The sequence below is a fragment of the Rhinatrema bivittatum genome, chromosome 2, assembly GCF_901001135.1.
Source record: "Rhinatrema bivittatum chromosome 2, aRhiBiv1.1, whole genome shotgun sequence".
NCBI classification, from domain to species: domain Eukaryota; kingdom Metazoa; phylum Chordata; class Amphibia; order Gymnophiona; family Rhinatrematidae; genus Rhinatrema; species Rhinatrema bivittatum.
Window position 1 is genome coordinate 356,662,683 of NC_042616.1, and position 17,105 is coordinate 356,679,787.

Consider the following 17,105-nt stretch of genomic DNA (forward strand, 5'->3'; position numbering starts at 1 on the left):
CTTTAGTTTCTTTTAAAAGTTGTTAGACAAGTCTCCAGTCTGAGGTCCGGAGGCATGGCGTTCCACATGGAAGGGCCTGCTGTAGAGAGTGACCGGTCTCTGATGTTTGCGTGGTGCACTAATTTGATTGTAGGAACGTGTAAAGATCCCTTGTAAGCATCCCTTAAAGGCCTGGCTGTCGAGTGCAGTCTGAGAGGATGAGACAGATCAAGCGGGGTTTGATGGTGGATATTTTTATGAATGATTGTGAGAGATTTATGGAGGATCTGGAAGTTTACTGGGAGCCAGTGGAGATCTTTTAGAATAGGAGAAATATGCTCTCTCCGATTGGTATTTGTCAAAATCCTTGCCGCTGCATTTTGTAGCAGCTGGAGCGGTTTAATGGTAGAGGCTGGAAGACCATGCAGGATGGAGTTGCAATAGTCGATCTTAGAGAACAGAATGGCTTGGAAGACGGATCTGAAATCGTAGTGGAATAGGAGCGGTTTGAGTTTTTTGAGTACTTGTAACTTGTAAAAGCACTCCTTAGTAGTGTGTTTTATAAAATGCTTTAGGTTAAGGTGACTGTCGATTAAGACTCCAAGATCTCTGGCGTGTGATATATGTGGAATATTTTGTGATTGGAGAAGTATGGGACTACCTTCTGGAGTAATTAGTAAGAGTTCGGTTTTAGAAGTGTTGAGCACAAGGTTGAGGCTGGATAAGTAGTGGTTTATAGTTTGTAGATGAGCGTTCCATAACTTGAGTGTTGAGTCCAATGATTTGGATATAGGGATTAAAATTTGAAGGTCATCTGCGTAAATATAAAATTTGAGTTTGAGGTTTGAAAGTAGGTGGCAGAGGGGGGAGAATGTAGATATTAAACAGGGTGGGTGATAGGGAGGAGCCCTGGGGGACGCCAAAAGGAGCATTAGTATGAGGTGATTCCATGTTTTTAATTTTACCTTATAGCCTCTATTACTGAGGAAAAGATTCGAACCATCTGAGGGCTGAGCCTGTAATTCCTATGTCTGAGAGTCGGTTTAGGAGGATGTTGTGATTTACCGTATCAAAAGCCGCAGAGATGTCGAGGAGGGCTAAGAGAAATGACTGTCCTTTATCAAAACCAATATATAGTTGATCCAGGAGGGAGGTGAGGAGGGTTTCCGTATTGTGTTCTTTTCGGAAACCATATTGTGACGTGTGAAGTATATTGTGGTCTTCTAGGTAATTTGAAAGTTGCTTATTTACAATTTTCTCCATGATCTTAGATACAAATGGGAGATTTGATATGGGACGGTAATTGTTGAGGTCTTCCGGGTCCAGGTTGGATTTTTTGAGTATGGGTTTGAGCGTGGCCAATTTGAGTGCGTCCGGGAATGTTCCTTGTGTAAAGGAACAATTGATGATATCAGCTAGATATTTGGATATGTATTCTGGGATGAGGATCAGTAACTTGGAGGGTATTTGGTCCAGTGGGTGGGTCGAAGGTTTCATTCTTTTTATCAGCGATTCTACCTCTAAGGTGTGGGTTGAATCAAAGGAATCCAATCTTATGTCTGAGTTTGGTAGGAGAACTGTGTCCGGAAGAGTAGGATTTGTGTTGACAGGTAATCTGGCCAGGGTATTGGTGATTTTATTTTGAAAGAATAAGGCCAGGTCATTGGCCTTTGATTGAGCTGTATCGTCAGGGATGTTAGGAAGAGCTGTTTTGGTCAGTTCCGAAACATAGGAGAAGAGGGCCCTCGCATCATACAGCATATCGTGGATGCGGTGAGCATAGAAATCTCTTTTTGTTCGAAGTATTGCTGATCTGTACTGGTGGAGAGTAGTTTTGTATATGGAAAGAGTGAGGGGAATTAGAGTTCTTCCTCCATTCTTTTTCTTTCCGTCTTAGATTTTGCTTCTGAGTGCGGAGTTCATTAGAGAACCACGGTTTGCTTATTTTTATGGGAGGGGTTTATAATTTTTTTTGACATTGGGCATAGTTCGTTAGCTATTATTTCAGTGATGTTTTGCCATGAGGTGATAGCTGAATTGGGATTTGAAAGATCCAAGTTTGGGAGATTTCTGATCAGGGATTTGCCAAGATCTTCTGAAGAACAAGTTTTCCTGTAGTATAGAGTTGTAGGCTGATGAGGTGTGGTCAATCCTGTCAATGACCTGAAGGTGGAGTTGATCATAAAATGATCTGACCATGGGACTGGTAGGCATAAGGGGGGTGAGAGTGGGGAAAGATTAGAATTTGTGAAGATAAGATCAAGAGTGTGACCCGCTTTATGTGTTGGTTGGTTAATGTGCTGTTTGAAGCCCATGTCCGAAAGTGCTGATAGGAAAGCATCACAGTTGGTCGATCGAGGACTAGCAATCAATGTGGAGGTTAAAATCTCCAATGATTATGGCAGGAGAGTCTAGTTTTAGGTATTTGGCTATAACCTCTATCATGGGAGAGGCATCTTGATCTAAAAGTCCAGGAGGCGCGTAGGTGAGTAGGATTTGAAGTGACTTCGATTTGAATAAGCCTACCTCAAGTTTGGGTATAGTATAGATAGGTTGTTGCTTGAGGTTAAAAAGTTTTTTTGCAGCTATAAGGAGACCTCCTCCTTTCTTTTTCTTTCTGGGTAAGGAGAAGACATCATATGTTTGTGTAGGCAATTGATTTATTAGGACTGTATCTGAGGATTTACCAGGTCTCTGTGATGGCACAGATGTCTGGTTTAGTATCTAGCAGGTGGTCATTAAGGATGTGGGTTTTTTTGTGATTGATTGGGCATTGAAGAGTGATAAGGTGAATAGAGCCAAACCAAGTAATTGTGTGACTGGTGAGATCATTACCGGAGTTAGATTTCTACGGGTTTATAGGTTGATATCTTAGTGTAGGCTTCATCTTGGAGAAGGAGTAGTGATGTAATATATGTATTGGGTGTCCTTGCAACATGGTTGTATGAGGGAGATGACTTTGATGGTGTAGTCAGAATCAGGTGTCCTATGACGTTATGGCGGTAATAGATTGTGGAAATGTTCTTTAAGGAGGTCTGAATGATATGTTTGGTTGTGTAATCTTTTGCTAGATGAATGCTGAGGCTGTTGGTTGACTGCTGAATTGGCTGGTTGGATGCTGAGGTGGTTGAATGCTGAGACAGTGGGTTGAATGCTGAGGCTGTTGAATGCTGAGACAGTGGGTTGAATGCTGAGGCTGTTGAATGCTGAGACAGTGGGTTGAATGCTGAGGCTGTTGAATGCTGAGGCTGTTGAATGCTGAGACAGTGGGTTGAATGCTGAGGCTGTTGAATGCTGAGGCTGTTGAATGCTGAGACAGTGGGTTGAATGCTGAGGCTGTTGAATGCTGAGGCTGTTGAATGCTGAGGTGGTTGAATGCTGAGGTGGTTGAATGCTGAGGCTGTTGAATGCTGAGGCTGTGGAATGCTGAGGCTGTGGAATGCTGAGGCTGCTGGTTGGATGTTGAGATAGTGGGTTGAATGCTGAGGCTGTTGAATGCTGAGGCTGTTGAATGCTGAGGTGGTTGAATGCTGAGGCTGTGGAATGCTGAGGCTGTTGAATGCTGAGGCTGCTGGTTGGATGCTGAGATAGTGGGTTGAATTGAATGATGAGTGGATGCTGGATGAGTTCTAGTGCAGTATTGGTGTGATGCAGCTCGGGGAAGCGATGTTCGAAACGAAGGGGCGAAACAAAGGGGCAGGCCCCTTTGTCGCGCTCCTTCGTGCGCGCGGCGCCAGGAGAGTGGTGGTTTAAATAGCCCGCCGGTCGCGCCTCTGACGTCACCCGCCGCGACTTTTTCGTGGGCGGTCCGGGGCGAGGGCTCGCGGCTCGGCTGGGGGCCTGCTAGAGGCGAGGGCTCGTGCTTCGGGTCAAGGCTGTGCGAGATCGGCGTTACTTAGCTCTGATGGCGGCTGGCTGGAGGCAGAGACTCGCGGTCTCGCAGGTAAGTGGAGCTGGAGCGACGGGGCCGGCGATCGGCGAGGGAGCCCGATCAGGGTGAGCGGAACAAGAGGCCTTACCCCGACGGGCTTCAGCGCCGATCGCGCAGGCCTAGTTCACCGCTGGAGCCCCGTGGAAGATAAAGGAGGATTGAGCAGAGAGCGGGGGTTTAAATAGCCCGCCGGTCGCGCCTCTGACGTCACCCGCCGCGACTTTTTCGTGGCAGTCCGGGGCGAGGGCTCGCGGCTCGGCTGGGGGCCTGCTAGAGGCGAGGGCTCGTGCTTCGGGTCGAGGCTGTGCGAGAATCGGCGTTACTTAGCTCCGATGGCGGCTGGCTGGAGGCAGAGACTCGCGGTCTCTCAGGTAAGTGGATGCTGGAGCGACGGGCCGGCGATCGGCGAGGGAGCCCGATCAGGGTGAGCGGAACAAGAGGCCTTACCCCGACGGGCTTCAGCGCCGATCGCGCAGGCCTAGTTCACCGCTGGAGCCCCGTGGAAGATAAAGGAGGATTGAGCAGAGAGCGGGGATTTAAATAGCCCGCCGGTCGCGCCTCTGACGTCACCGCCGCGACTTTTTCGTGGGCGGTCCGGGGCGAGGGCTCGCGGCTCGGCTGGGGGCCTGCTAGAGGCGAGGGCTCGTGCTTCACATCGAGGCTGTGCGAGATCGGCGTTACTTAGCTCCGATGGCGGCTGGCTGGAGGGCAGAGACTCGCGGTCTCTCAGGTATGTGGATGCTGGAGCGACGGGCCGGCGATCGGCGAGGGAGCCCGATCGGGGTGAGCGGAACAAGAGGCCTTACCCCGACGGGCTTCAGCGCTGATCGCGCATACATAAGGGCTGTCACTGCATCCCCCCAATGCCAATGTTCAAAATCAATCATTGGTGGTATTAGTGCCCCCCACCATCCCCAAAATGTAGGAAAAATCATTGGTAGTTCATGAGACACTCCTGGTACCCCCAAATCTCCATACATAAAGAGGATCCTGTGATGGGGCTCAGGGTGCCCCTGTTGGTACCATATTGAAAAATGACATTGACCTGATCCTGCCCCTATCACCTTGGACCACTGCTACACTTTCTCTTTTTTGTGGCTATTTTTTTTGTTTTTTTACAGTGGGCAGACCTTTAAATCTAACACAAGGTCCTGGGGCTCCTATGTTGGAGTTAATAGTTCTCATGGAGATGGTGTTAATTTATCATGGCTGACCACTTTCTCAGTCAGCTACAATAAATTATTAACATAGAATTGCCGAGTAATTAGCTGCTTTGCATAGATTTGCAAAATCCAAGCATGCAAATCTCATGCAAAGCAGCTCATTATAATAGGGAAGGGAATCTGGGCAGGGCCATGCAAAATACTGAGGAAGATTTTAAAATCTTTGCGCGTGCAAAAATGGCCACATACACGTGTAAGTGGGCCGTGCAGGAGCTATGTGAATTTTAAATAACCTGGAAGGGTGTGCATACGTTGATGTATGCATTGATGTATACATGTATGCGCACCCAGAAAAAGTAGGCAGAAAATGGGTATGGGTGTTCCTGAGGTGAGGTCAACGTTGACGCGCATAACCCTTAATTGAGTGCTGAGAGAGGGCGAGAGATTTTTTATAAGGCTCAGTCTGATTATATATGGACCATTGTAAGGGGGCACTTTGATTTGATGTGAGTTTTCAGGAGGTGCATTGAGATTAGAGGGGTGGTATTACAGACATATTCAGAGGTATCCATTGTAAAATTGACCTCATTAAAGAATTTTAGACCTTATAAGTGATGAAATGGAGTTGATTTGTACAATGCAGGTAACAGACTATAAACAGCCATTTTTTATGAAAAAGTTGATAGATAAGTCACACCTTTGTATAAGACGCACCTGTTCTATACAGAGTCTTATACGTTTATTGCAATGTTTTACGAATACAAAAATAAATTAACATGCAATCTGAAGGATGTTTTCATTATCGTTATCCTTTCAGATTGTACTCAGGGTGAGAGGGAGGAAGGGAGGGAAAGAGAGAGAGAATGTCAGTATATAGTTTGCACCGGTGTATAAGTCGCAGTCACTGAAATCGCTGAAAAGAAAAACAATGACATACACCAAGAAAATATGGTAAGTTCCTTAGTATGTAAATCCTTTAGCAAAGTATTATAAGCAGGCCCTTTAACTGCAAGTATCTGAAATATTGGGTAGCAGGGAGTTTCATACTCCTTTTTAATTGCTGAATGGTCAGAAATTGATCATCTTCAAAACAAATGGCACACTCTGATTTATCCATTTGTGTTCTAAATAGAGAAGTTCTTTCTCCCAAAGTGACCTGGAAAGTCTGGATTCACCCATAAATGTAACAGTAGGCCCTATAAGGGATGTTGAGCACCAAAATAAGGCCCTATAAAGGAATGTTGAGACCATTCATTCATGTGGCGACAAATAAGAGTTCCCCTTTACCTAATCCCACTCCTTTTCTAAATTTACCCATTTGTTTTGTCCTCGGGACATCTGTAAGCCAATAAATACTTACTTTTAAGATTTTTGCTTCCTGATGAAACTTAAAATTAGGCAATCCAACTCTCTAAGTTCCTATGGTAGAGAATGCTGACAATGATATTATGGGCTTGTTTATCTAACATATACGGGTCATACTGAGCCGCAGAGTCAGTTCTTGGTAAGTTAGCCCAGATACACTTAGGTTATAACTTATCTGGCTAACTCAACTCCTCCCACCTAGCCCCTGAGTTATCCAGCTCCAAACTTATGGCCTGATTTTTAATATCCCTTGCTCGCGGGGAAAACGGGGGTTATGCCCAGTGGCTGGGCCTTGCGCACGCTGTGCGCATTTTAGAAGAGGCCCAGCCATGAGCATCACCCCCATTACGCATCCAAGAGCAAACCTCTTCCAAGGGGCAGTCCCGGGAGGGGGAGAGGCGGAACTGGAGGGCCCGCCGGTACAGCAGCCATTTGCCGCTGTGCCGGGGGATTGCCTATCAGCATGCACAACTTATTCCAGCTCCTGAGCCTGCATAAGTTCGAAAACAAGAAAAAGACAAAAAGGTAGGGCCTTCGATGGGGTCAGGGAGGAGAAGGGACGAGGGGAGGGGAGGGTAGGTAGGGGGGGATAGGAAAGTTCCCTCCCAGTCCACTCCTTAATTGGAGCAGACTGGTAGGGAACTGGGAGAGGCCTGATCTCATCACCGCACGTAAATTGCTATTTTCAACCCCCCATTGCATACATATTTTTAAAAAATCTACCCATTAGCCTGATAAGTCACTTATCCAACTAAGTGGCACCCGCTGACCATAGCCAGGTATTCAGTGGCGCCACTTAGCTTGATAAGGCTGACTTATCCGACTGTTTGTTTTTAATATAGGGCTAGTTTAGGGGTTAGGGGCCACTTTGACATTTAAAGTGAGACATACGAATAGAGCAGTGCTCTCTTGTGAAGATTTGATGACCTTCGGAGTGAGGAAACTCACCCAAAATGAGATTTGTGCAGTGTTCTCTCAACCTAGTTTGATGTTACCCAGGTAGAGAGTCCATCAAGCTAGGTTAAGAGAACACTGCACAAATCTCATCTTTGGGTGAGTTTCCTCACTTCAAAGGTCATCAAATCTTCACAAGAGAGCACTGTTCTGTTCATATGTCTCACTTTGAATGTCAAAGTGGCCCCTAACCCCTAAACTAATACCTAAACCTCACCTCAAGTTACTAGGTGGGCCTCTCATAAAGATATAAATACCTATCTAGCATGAGGGCATTATGGCTAGGCTCTCTCTCTATCTTTTTCCTCCCCCCCCCCCCCCCCCCCCCCCCCCCACTCCACCCCCCCCCCCAGGTATTAGCACAAATTGCAATAAACTGCCTATTACAATAAAATACACCCCTTTTCCTATCACATGCGATATTTAGTGCATTTTGATAAATCCAGGCCTAAGTGAGAAACTTATTATTAACTCCATTTTAATCATGTCCCATACCTTTATCTCTAAAACTTCAGTTTTGTTTACATTAATTTTATAACCTGAAAGGCTGCCAACAGCTATCAATCTCTTCTAATATTTTTGCAGTGATCCAAATAGATTTTTAATATAATGCAAAACATCATCTGCAAAAGGGCAATTTGTATTCGACCCTTTTCTAAAGTTTTTATCTGTTACCAGTTCTAATCTTAGCTTTTAAAAGCTCTAAAAATAATGCAGAGTAAAGATGACAAAGGGCATTTCCGTCATGTACTTCTACTTAAAATAAAGGATTTAGAGGAGCACCCATTCACTCTTAGCTGAGCTTTAGGTTCCTGATACATACTTTTGACCCACTTCAGAAAGTTAGCCTTCCAGAGTATGAAAACCCTCCTCTTCACCCAGTCAAAAGCTTTCTCAGCACATAATGACAACAAAATGTGTCTGATTCATCACTTTTGGCCGAGTGGATTAAGTTTATGTTCTTTCTTACATTGTCTATACCTTTTCTGCCTACCACAAACTAGTTTGATCTGTATGAACTAACTGATGAATAATATCTTGTGACCTATTGGCTAAAACGTTTTTGAGAATTTTAATATCATTGTTCAACAATGAAAGATTGGCATGTAAGAGGCACGATACTTAGAGACCTTTTTTTTTTAACCTCTGCCTTCCGCAAATGGTTATTCATTACCCAGTTATTGCATAAATGGTTTCCTGTTTACAATTTTATAGTGTATCTTCTCAAAACCTTTAAAATTCTCAACTGAGAAATAACTGGGACTAAATTAGAATACTGTCATGTATAATGTAAATTTAATCTGATGTCAAATTTGTTTTCTTCGTGTTTTAGGTGGTCTAATTTTGACAGGAGGTTCCTCAGTAAAGTTCTGATGAGAAGATCAGCTCAAAAGTCAAGAGATCAGATTCTTAGCGTTTTTCATGAGCTGAATCTGAAGGATGCTATTAGCTATGTGGCAGAGGTATTTTTGATTATGTTATCTCGTATATAATGTAACAGAATGCTTGAGCTTATGGACAGATCAATAAAACCAGTCTTATAAGAAGTAATAAGCATGAGAATGTTTGAAAAAATTTCTGAAGTTTAAAGTGTTCTTAAAACAAATTAGTTATGGCTTCAATAGGTAAATATGTAAAAAAATAAATATGAAGCAAACCTGAAAGCAAGAACAGATGTAAGTCTAATAATGCTAACAAATAGGCCAAAGTCTCAAGTATGCAATAGGGACAAATCCTTCACTTCTGCAACCTTACTGAATCATGCAAATGGATGAATGTCTGAGGATATTTGTTCCATTGCATTTTTTGCAGACTGGAAAAACCTATTTAGATTTATTTTGATGTTAGTAGACTCTGCTCTATAGAGATATACTCTATTTTTGCAGAATGGAGGCTAAAGTAATTGTTCTGGGCAGTATGGGTCTGATTTTAAAAAGCATCTACTAAATGAAAATGTACTTTACTTGAGTAAATGGCTTTTGAAAATTGCTACGATAGCATGTCACATTTACGCACATAATTCCTTTGAAAATCTGCCCCTGTGTGCTCAATAACAAGAGTTCTACTACAGTTTAGGACAAGAACTGCAAAGTAACAAAGAGGCAGTAGGACTTTCATCAAGGGTTAATCCATTAGGCAACAGCAGGGTCAGGTCCAAGCTGAGATCATTACTGGGTAAAAAAACAAACAAAAAGGAACAGGTGGATGTCCAGCCAGCCAGGAAAGCAGAAACGAGCAATAAGCCAGGTAAGGAGGTATACAGGAAGCTGGTCCAAGGAGCCAGAGCTCCAAAGCATAAGCATGCCTTTATGAGTAAAGTGAGAGCAAGAGAGTCTTATTCTTTTGCAATGGAGCCCATATAAAAGTCTCTGCAGATATGGCCCAAATACTGACTAGAAAAGAAAGAAAGTAAGACCTCTTACTGCATAGTTGAGATCCAAGAATGCTAAATACTCTTGGGACTTTCCCTTTTTCCTAAACTTGAGTATTGGTTATAAAAATTTCCATTTGTCTACTCTTGCTGAACATTTGGATGCCCTGGAGAAAGACCCTGTTGTTCTGTGAAGTATTTAATCTGCAGCAGTTGATTTATGAATTGGATGTGAATTGCTTTCTATACGTTTATATTAGTTTTAAAGAATCAGTGTAGCAAGTTTAATGCTAGGTGTTACATATTGCAGTAGAGTATGAAAAGGAAGGCTAATAAATCTGCCTGCTGAGGGTTACATGGTAGAGGTCCTGGCCCCTCTGCCCAGAACTGTTGCTGTTCCTTGAGAATATTTTCAAATTAAAAGCCTCTCTTATCTGGGGTAGGGCATCATGGGAAGAAGGGTAAATCTTGTAGTGAGGCATGGTGGGATTTCCTTTTGGGATGGCACATGCACATTTTTTGAAACAAGCCTGAGGCATCTGGTCTCTGATTGGTGGGATGAGCACGTGGACTGCTTCTTTTTGAAATCTTGGGATATATAGCGAATACCCTTTCAACAACCCCTCGTTCTATTATCCATCCCCGGTGGGTTCACATAAAAAAAATGTTTTCCTTGCCCACCCTCCCAGTCACTTGTTGGTTTGTGTAGGTTTAGCTTGATTGATGCCTCATTTTCTTTTGTCCCAGTGGTGGGTTACCCAAGCCCAGACTAACTTTGGTTGTATTTTTTGAATATTGTTATGAGAATAAGGATTTGGGGTAGAAAGGGGGAAGGGTTTTAAAACCCTGAATTTGGCATGGTTGATGGTTCGCCGGCCATGTCTGGGCTGTGGCCACGCGTATCCATTAAAATCCGGGGTCGGCGTGCACATGGCTTCCTAAAATCGGCAGCCTGCGCGCGCCGAGCCGCGCAGCCTGCCTCCGTTCCCTCCGAGGCCGCTCCGAAATCGGAGCGGCCTCGGAGGGAACTTTCCTTCGCCCTCCCCCACCTTCCCCTCCCCTTCCCCTACCTAACACCCCCCCCCCCCCCCCCCCCCCGGCCCTATCTAAACATCCCCCCTACCTCTATCACGAAAGTTACGCCTACTGGAAGCACGCATAACTTTGCGCGCGCCGAGCCAGCTGCCGCGCTCCATGGGGTAGATTTTCAAAGGGATACGCATGCCCCCGGAATTGCACCTGGGCCGGAACCACGCCCCAGAACGCCCCCGAAACGCCGCGTCACTCTCAGCACGCCCCCGACACACCCCCGACACGCCCCTCCATGCAAGCCCCGGGACTTACGTGTGTCCCAGGGCTTGCGCGCACCGCCGAGCCTATGCAAAATAGGCTCGGCACACGCAGGGGGGTTTTGGGGTAGGTTTTCGGGGGGGTACGCGCGTATCTTACACGCGTACCCCATTGAAAATCTACCCCAAACTGCTGTCACATTTAACCCAATACTGTACTGACTATCTTATTTTTTGTAATGGGTGAGAGGTTGGGAAACTGCAAAGGAATCTAGCTTACCCATATTATTGTTCTGTCAAATTGCTTATTTGTGTGCTTGTTTTATTATAAATATTTATGTTTTATTTTGTAGCTGCCCTAGGACTACAGATTATGTGATATAATAAATGTTTTTAATTAAATTAAATATACCCTATCAAGGGCAAATAGTTAAAGATTTCTTGGAATTAATATTCCTTAGCAGATTAAACAGAGAATAGATTTAGATTCAATGACCTCTCAATAGGAGGTGGAAAGGGTGATAAAATCGCTAAATTTGGAAAAACAAATCCAGGCAAAGGTGAATTTGGGTTAATTTTATTTAGATGTTTTTCTGATATTCTTTCACCTAAATTGACAGAAAGTTTTTAATGAAGTAATGTTAGGAGCCCCATTTCCCAGCTCAAGTGAGATGCAACTATTAGTCATTCCCCAAAGAAGAAGCTAATCATAGCTGACTCCTCAGAGCACACATAAATTAGCTTGTGATTGTGTAAATGTGAAATCTATACTAATGAGGTAATATGATACAAATGTTTGCAAACTAGATAATTGTTTATTAGCACAGAAAAAATATTATGTACATTAAAACTTGCAAAATGCATTGTAGACACATTCAAGCCATACAATACGACATGCTAAAACTGTGTGTCCAAACTGGGTGCCCACAGTTTTCAACACACGCACAGACTCCCTCCCTTGATGCTTGATGCAGTATTCACCACAAATGAAAGGGCGCCCAAAATGCACGTAGTGGTCAAAACAGAGCATCCTTAGTTCTACCCATTTTATTACATAGGATATCTGTATAGCATCACTCATGTGCCGAAATTCTGTCAAAGGGGCATATCTGTCAAAAGGGCATATGGTGTATGGAGCATGAGAAATGTTAATTGCAAATTTTTTATTATTAAGGACTAACTCCATTAAAGATATTCAATTAATTTACCGCTAAAATTGGATCTATTAATTCACTAGATCTATTTTTTACTACTATTATTGGATCAATATATTCAAAAGTGGAAAGGGGTTATTGCTATCATAGCTAATAACTTACATGAGAAATAATCAGCGATGATCCTTTGGCAAACCTCAGAGCCTCTCAACTATGTTGTTTACCTCAGCTGCCGGTTCTACAGGTAGATCTAGCAGCAAATGTTCTGCAACCTCTGCTTCCAATCCGAAGCAAAAAGCAATGTTATGGAGCAGGCCATAACAGTGCTTGCGACCTTTTCCACACTGTACTGCAGGGCATCACCAGACCAGTCCAGACATCTGAATCAACTTTTCAGCACTCCAAATGTATGCTCAGTTTCATTTCTTGTGCTAGTATGTGCTTTGTTATAACGCCTTTTGGCCGCTGTGCGCGTTGACAAGAGAGGAGTTAGCAACCACAGCTTACAACCATAGCCTCCATCACCTATAAAAGGGGAAATAAATATTGAATTAACAAACACTAGAGATACCACCAAACACAGTCATGAATCCATACAGCATATACTCATTTTACACCTACCCCACCTCCCTAACAATACAGTGGTCATAAGAACATAAGAAATTGCCATGCTGGGTCAGACCAAGGGTCCATCAAGTCCAGCATCCTATTTCCAACAGAGGCCAAACCAGGCCACAAGAACCTGGCAATTACCCAAACACTAAGAAGATCCCATGCTACTGATGCAATTAATAGCAGTGGCTATTCCCTAAGTAAACTTGATTATTAGCCGTTAATGGACTTCTCCTCCAAGAACTTATCCAAACCTTTATTGAACCAAGCTACACTAACTGCACTAGCCACATCCTCTAGCAACAAATTCCAGAGCTTTATTGTGCGTTGAGTGAAAAAGAATTATCTCTGATTAGTCTTAAATGTGCTACTTGCTAACTTCATGGAATGCCCCCTAGTCCTTCTATTATTCAAAAGTGTAAATAACCGAGTCACATCTACTTGTTCAAGACATCTCATGATCTTAAAGACCTTTATCATATCCCCCCTCAGCCGTCTCTTCTCCAAGCTGAACAGCCCTAACCTCTTCAGCCTTTCCTCAGGGGAGCTGTTCCATCCCCTTTATCATTTTGGTCCAGAAATACTTTCATAAATAAACAGTACAAAACAACATACATCTTTTTTTTAACAATGGGCCAATGGCTGGCCCTGAATGCCTCTATCCCCATGTCTGTCTACAACTCCAGCCCACAGCAAATGTTACTTACCAAGCAGCCAGCCATTACCGTATCTTTCCCATGGGAAATGGGTCCCAAGCGATGAATGGGCAAGGATATAGGAATCATTGCAGCTCCCAGGAAGCCATTGACACTACATTCATGCTTCAAAAACATGCATTACATACAACCTGCACATTCATGGAATGGAATTGTTTGTGGTTGCAGAATGAACTCTCTTGTTCCAACTTCAGGGTCAATGCAAAATGAGTGCAGTCTATCACACCCAATACAGTGGGCATCCCAGCTATTTCGAAGAAACTATGCCATATCTCCTGAAGTTGCGCTGGATCCTCAGGATAGTAGATGCACTGCTCCATCTGCTTCATCATCACCCTCAAGACTTATCCTAAGTGACGGGAGACTGAGGACTGATCCATCCTGGAAGCGATACAAATTACATTTTGGAATCTTCTTGTGACGAAAAACTGTAAAATGCACAGAAGTTTCACCAACCCAAGCACAGCATGGTTACGATAGGCGACAGGGTCAAGGTCACTGTGCAGTCCCCATAAAGGGTAAAATTGCCCAAGAGCTGAAACCGGTATCTTCCACACCACATCTGTCTCGAGCAATCTAAGGAGGGTCATCCTTTACTGAATGATATGATGCCGGCAAGGTCTACAAATAGCTCTGGGCTGTACCTACGAACAAAGGGACATAGGAACATAAAACACACCATACTTGGTCAGACCAAGGGCCCATCAAGCCCAGTATCCAGTGTTCAAAAGAGGCCAATCCAAGTCAAAAGTACTTCGCAATTCAAGATAACATGTAGGAATAACAACTTTCCACTAGTCTATATAAATGTAACTTTCCACAAATGACTCCTACAAACCTGGCACAAATGTAGAGATAAGAACACATGGAGAGAATGGAAGGCAAAGGAATAGGCCACATGTGGATAGCATAAATAGGAAACCAACATTTATCGAAGGATGTGCATTATTTTGTGCGTCATGTACAAACCATGGGTGCTCTTTTCCCAGACATCCAGAACTTGGGCGCCCGGGTGTTCTGGATTTGCTAGGGAGTTAGCAATCTGTTGTGAATCTCAGGATGGAGTTAGCATTCTGTAATAAATCTGCTGTTAGACTGCGGAGTTAGCAATCTGGAGTGAAAACTCCGTGAGGAGTAGCAATCTGGAGTGAAAACTCCGTGAGGAGTAGCAATCTGTTATATCTGTTAAGAAAACTGGGAGTAGATGGGAGGAGCAATCTGAATGAATGGCTCCTAAGAAGGAGGAGTCAGCTATCTTGTAGTGTCTCAGATTCTGTTATATTCCGCTATGCTGGTAGTTAGCAAACTGTTATGAATTTGAGGATATCCCGAGAGGGATCACCGGCTAGGCTTGAGTATGGAGACAGACACACATTAGTTCTTTTATTAAACAGGTTTTGGAAACCACCAGAGGTGGCAGTAGTGAGCTGATATGCCCGGCAGGGCTGTAGTCCCTCAGGCAGTGATCCATGATGGCTGAGCTGTTGAGAAACTGTAGAAAGTGAGTAGGTAGAGTAGACAAGGTTCATGAACAGAACTAGATGACAAAACTCACATAAGGTCTCAAGGAAGCTCAGGAGCTGGAAAGGTTTAGGCCCTCGAGGAGCGAGTACCTGTTTCCAGGGAAAGCTCTGAGAGAGCGATGGTAACTCACAATTGTTTGTAGCAGCGATAGCTTCCAGGCAGTAGAGAATCTTCAGAATGTCCAGGAACATGGGCCCTCGAGGAGCGAGAACCAGTTCCTATCTGTAATCTGAAAGTAAAGGAAAGAGCGAGGGCCCCGAGGAGCAAGGTACCCTCTGGTAAGTCCGAGGAGGCAGGAATAGGCTTGGGAGTAAAGCTGAAGCATTCCCCTTGCTAACTCAGTTAGATAGTGAATTAGAGACCTTTAAATATTGGAAGCGGATGACGTCATCTCAGGGGGACGCCCCTGAGGTTCGCGCCCTTGCTGGTACTTCAATCAGAGCATGCGCACCCTAGGTCATCAGGCAACATGGCAGATCTGCAACATCGAGCCGGTCCGGGGACGCCGGAGGGAGACACCATGGAGACGCCGCGGCAGCCAGCCGTCCATCAGACCCAGAGAGAGTCGCCACAGAGGTAAAGAGGGCCGAGTGAGGGCATCGAGCAGCGACGGATGCAACACTGGGTCCAGCTCCTTTTCTGGACATTCAGGATTTGGGCATCCATCAATCCCAAGTTTTAACGGAGTTATCTGCTTACTTGTGCCTGTGCCTGGACCTATCATCTTATGTTCTCCGGATTGTATGCCTGAATAATCATCCTCCTTTGCCTAACATTCCTTATTCTCGCTTTCACCCCCAAGAGAAAAGTCAGCAGGACAAGGAAAATGAATATAATCCATTGTTGAACTATTAGAAATTGCACAGAAACCTTTTACAAACAGTCTGCTACCAATAGCGCCTCCACAATTACTCAGGGATAGGAATGGGGCTAATTTCATTTGTAAAAAAACTCATTATGGATGCATTAGTTTTGGGCGTGTGTAACTGCATGGGGAGGAATAGCTAATCAGCTCATTTACATGTAATTTAAATGTGATGGGTGTTATTTGCTATGCACTGGTGTGCATGCAAGTGATGGATGTGCTAATCCCGGTACTGCATTGGGCGTATGTTTAGCACATCCAAAATGGGTGTTCAATGTGCATATAGCAGTGAACTAGCTGGAGCGTTCGATATTGCATCGGTCTGATTGTAGGTTATAAATATTTTAAATAAACAAATTATAAATAAAATATTAAAGACATCTCATGAGTTGTAGTTCAGTTTTTACAATACCATCCTCATGTATGCACATACTTTAGCATTTGCATTTCATTGACATCAACTACTAATACACGTGATAAACATGTCAGATTGGTGATCTAAGATAGAGTCCTCTCTCTCTCTCCTTTGTCTCAAAATAATTCCCTAGTGTCTAGGGCCCCCCATACCCCCTCCAACCTTACAATGAATCATTGGTGGTGCAGTGGGGGTCTGGCATGCCCCCAAACTCTGGGCCTGGTAAATGCCATTTTCAAAATGGTGCCAACTGGCCTTTGCCCCATCACATGGTAGGGGCAAAGGCTGGTTGGCATTTTGAAAAATTATGTTGACTAGGCCCAGAGCTAAGGGGTACCTCTGGCCCCCTCTGTACCACCAATGATTTATTTTAAGATATGGGAGGTCTAGTGGATGAGGGAGGGATGTCCATAGAAGCAACCTGCTGCTGCTCCGGAGAGCAGGTAAGTTGTAAATAAAAGAAAGAAGGGTAGCTAATGGGGTTTTAAGGGTCAGGGCTAGTAGGGGGAAAGGGAGGCAGGTTAGGTAGAAGGGTTGGGAAGTTCCCTCCCATTCCGTTCCTTTACTGGTGCGGACTGAGAGGAAATAGGGCCTATCGTGTTGCCGCGTGTGTCTACCGAAATCCCCCCCCACTTATGCATGCAATTTGGCACTCGCACGCAATTGGACGCACAGATAAAAAATCATGCACTCATGGACGCCCACGCGTGAGTTTGAAAGTTACTGCCTTAGCCAATAAATCTTCATACTCTTGATGCAATTCCATC

The 17,105-nt window shown here is 44.2% G+C and overlaps 1 protein-coding gene across 1 annotated transcript in view; it reads left to right on the forward strand.

Annotated features, from left to right (window-relative positions):
• The window catches only part of SLC9A3 (solute carrier family 9 member A3), a 379,410-nt gene that overhangs the window by 274,256 nt on the left and 88,049 nt on the right, over positions 1-17,105 (forward strand). The window contains exon 10 of the mRNA XM_029589922.1: positions 8,726-8,855. Within this exon, the coding sequence (XP_029445782.1) occupies positions 8,726-8,855 (130 nt within the window). The remainder of the gene's footprint in view (positions 1-8,725; positions 8,856-17,105) is intronic.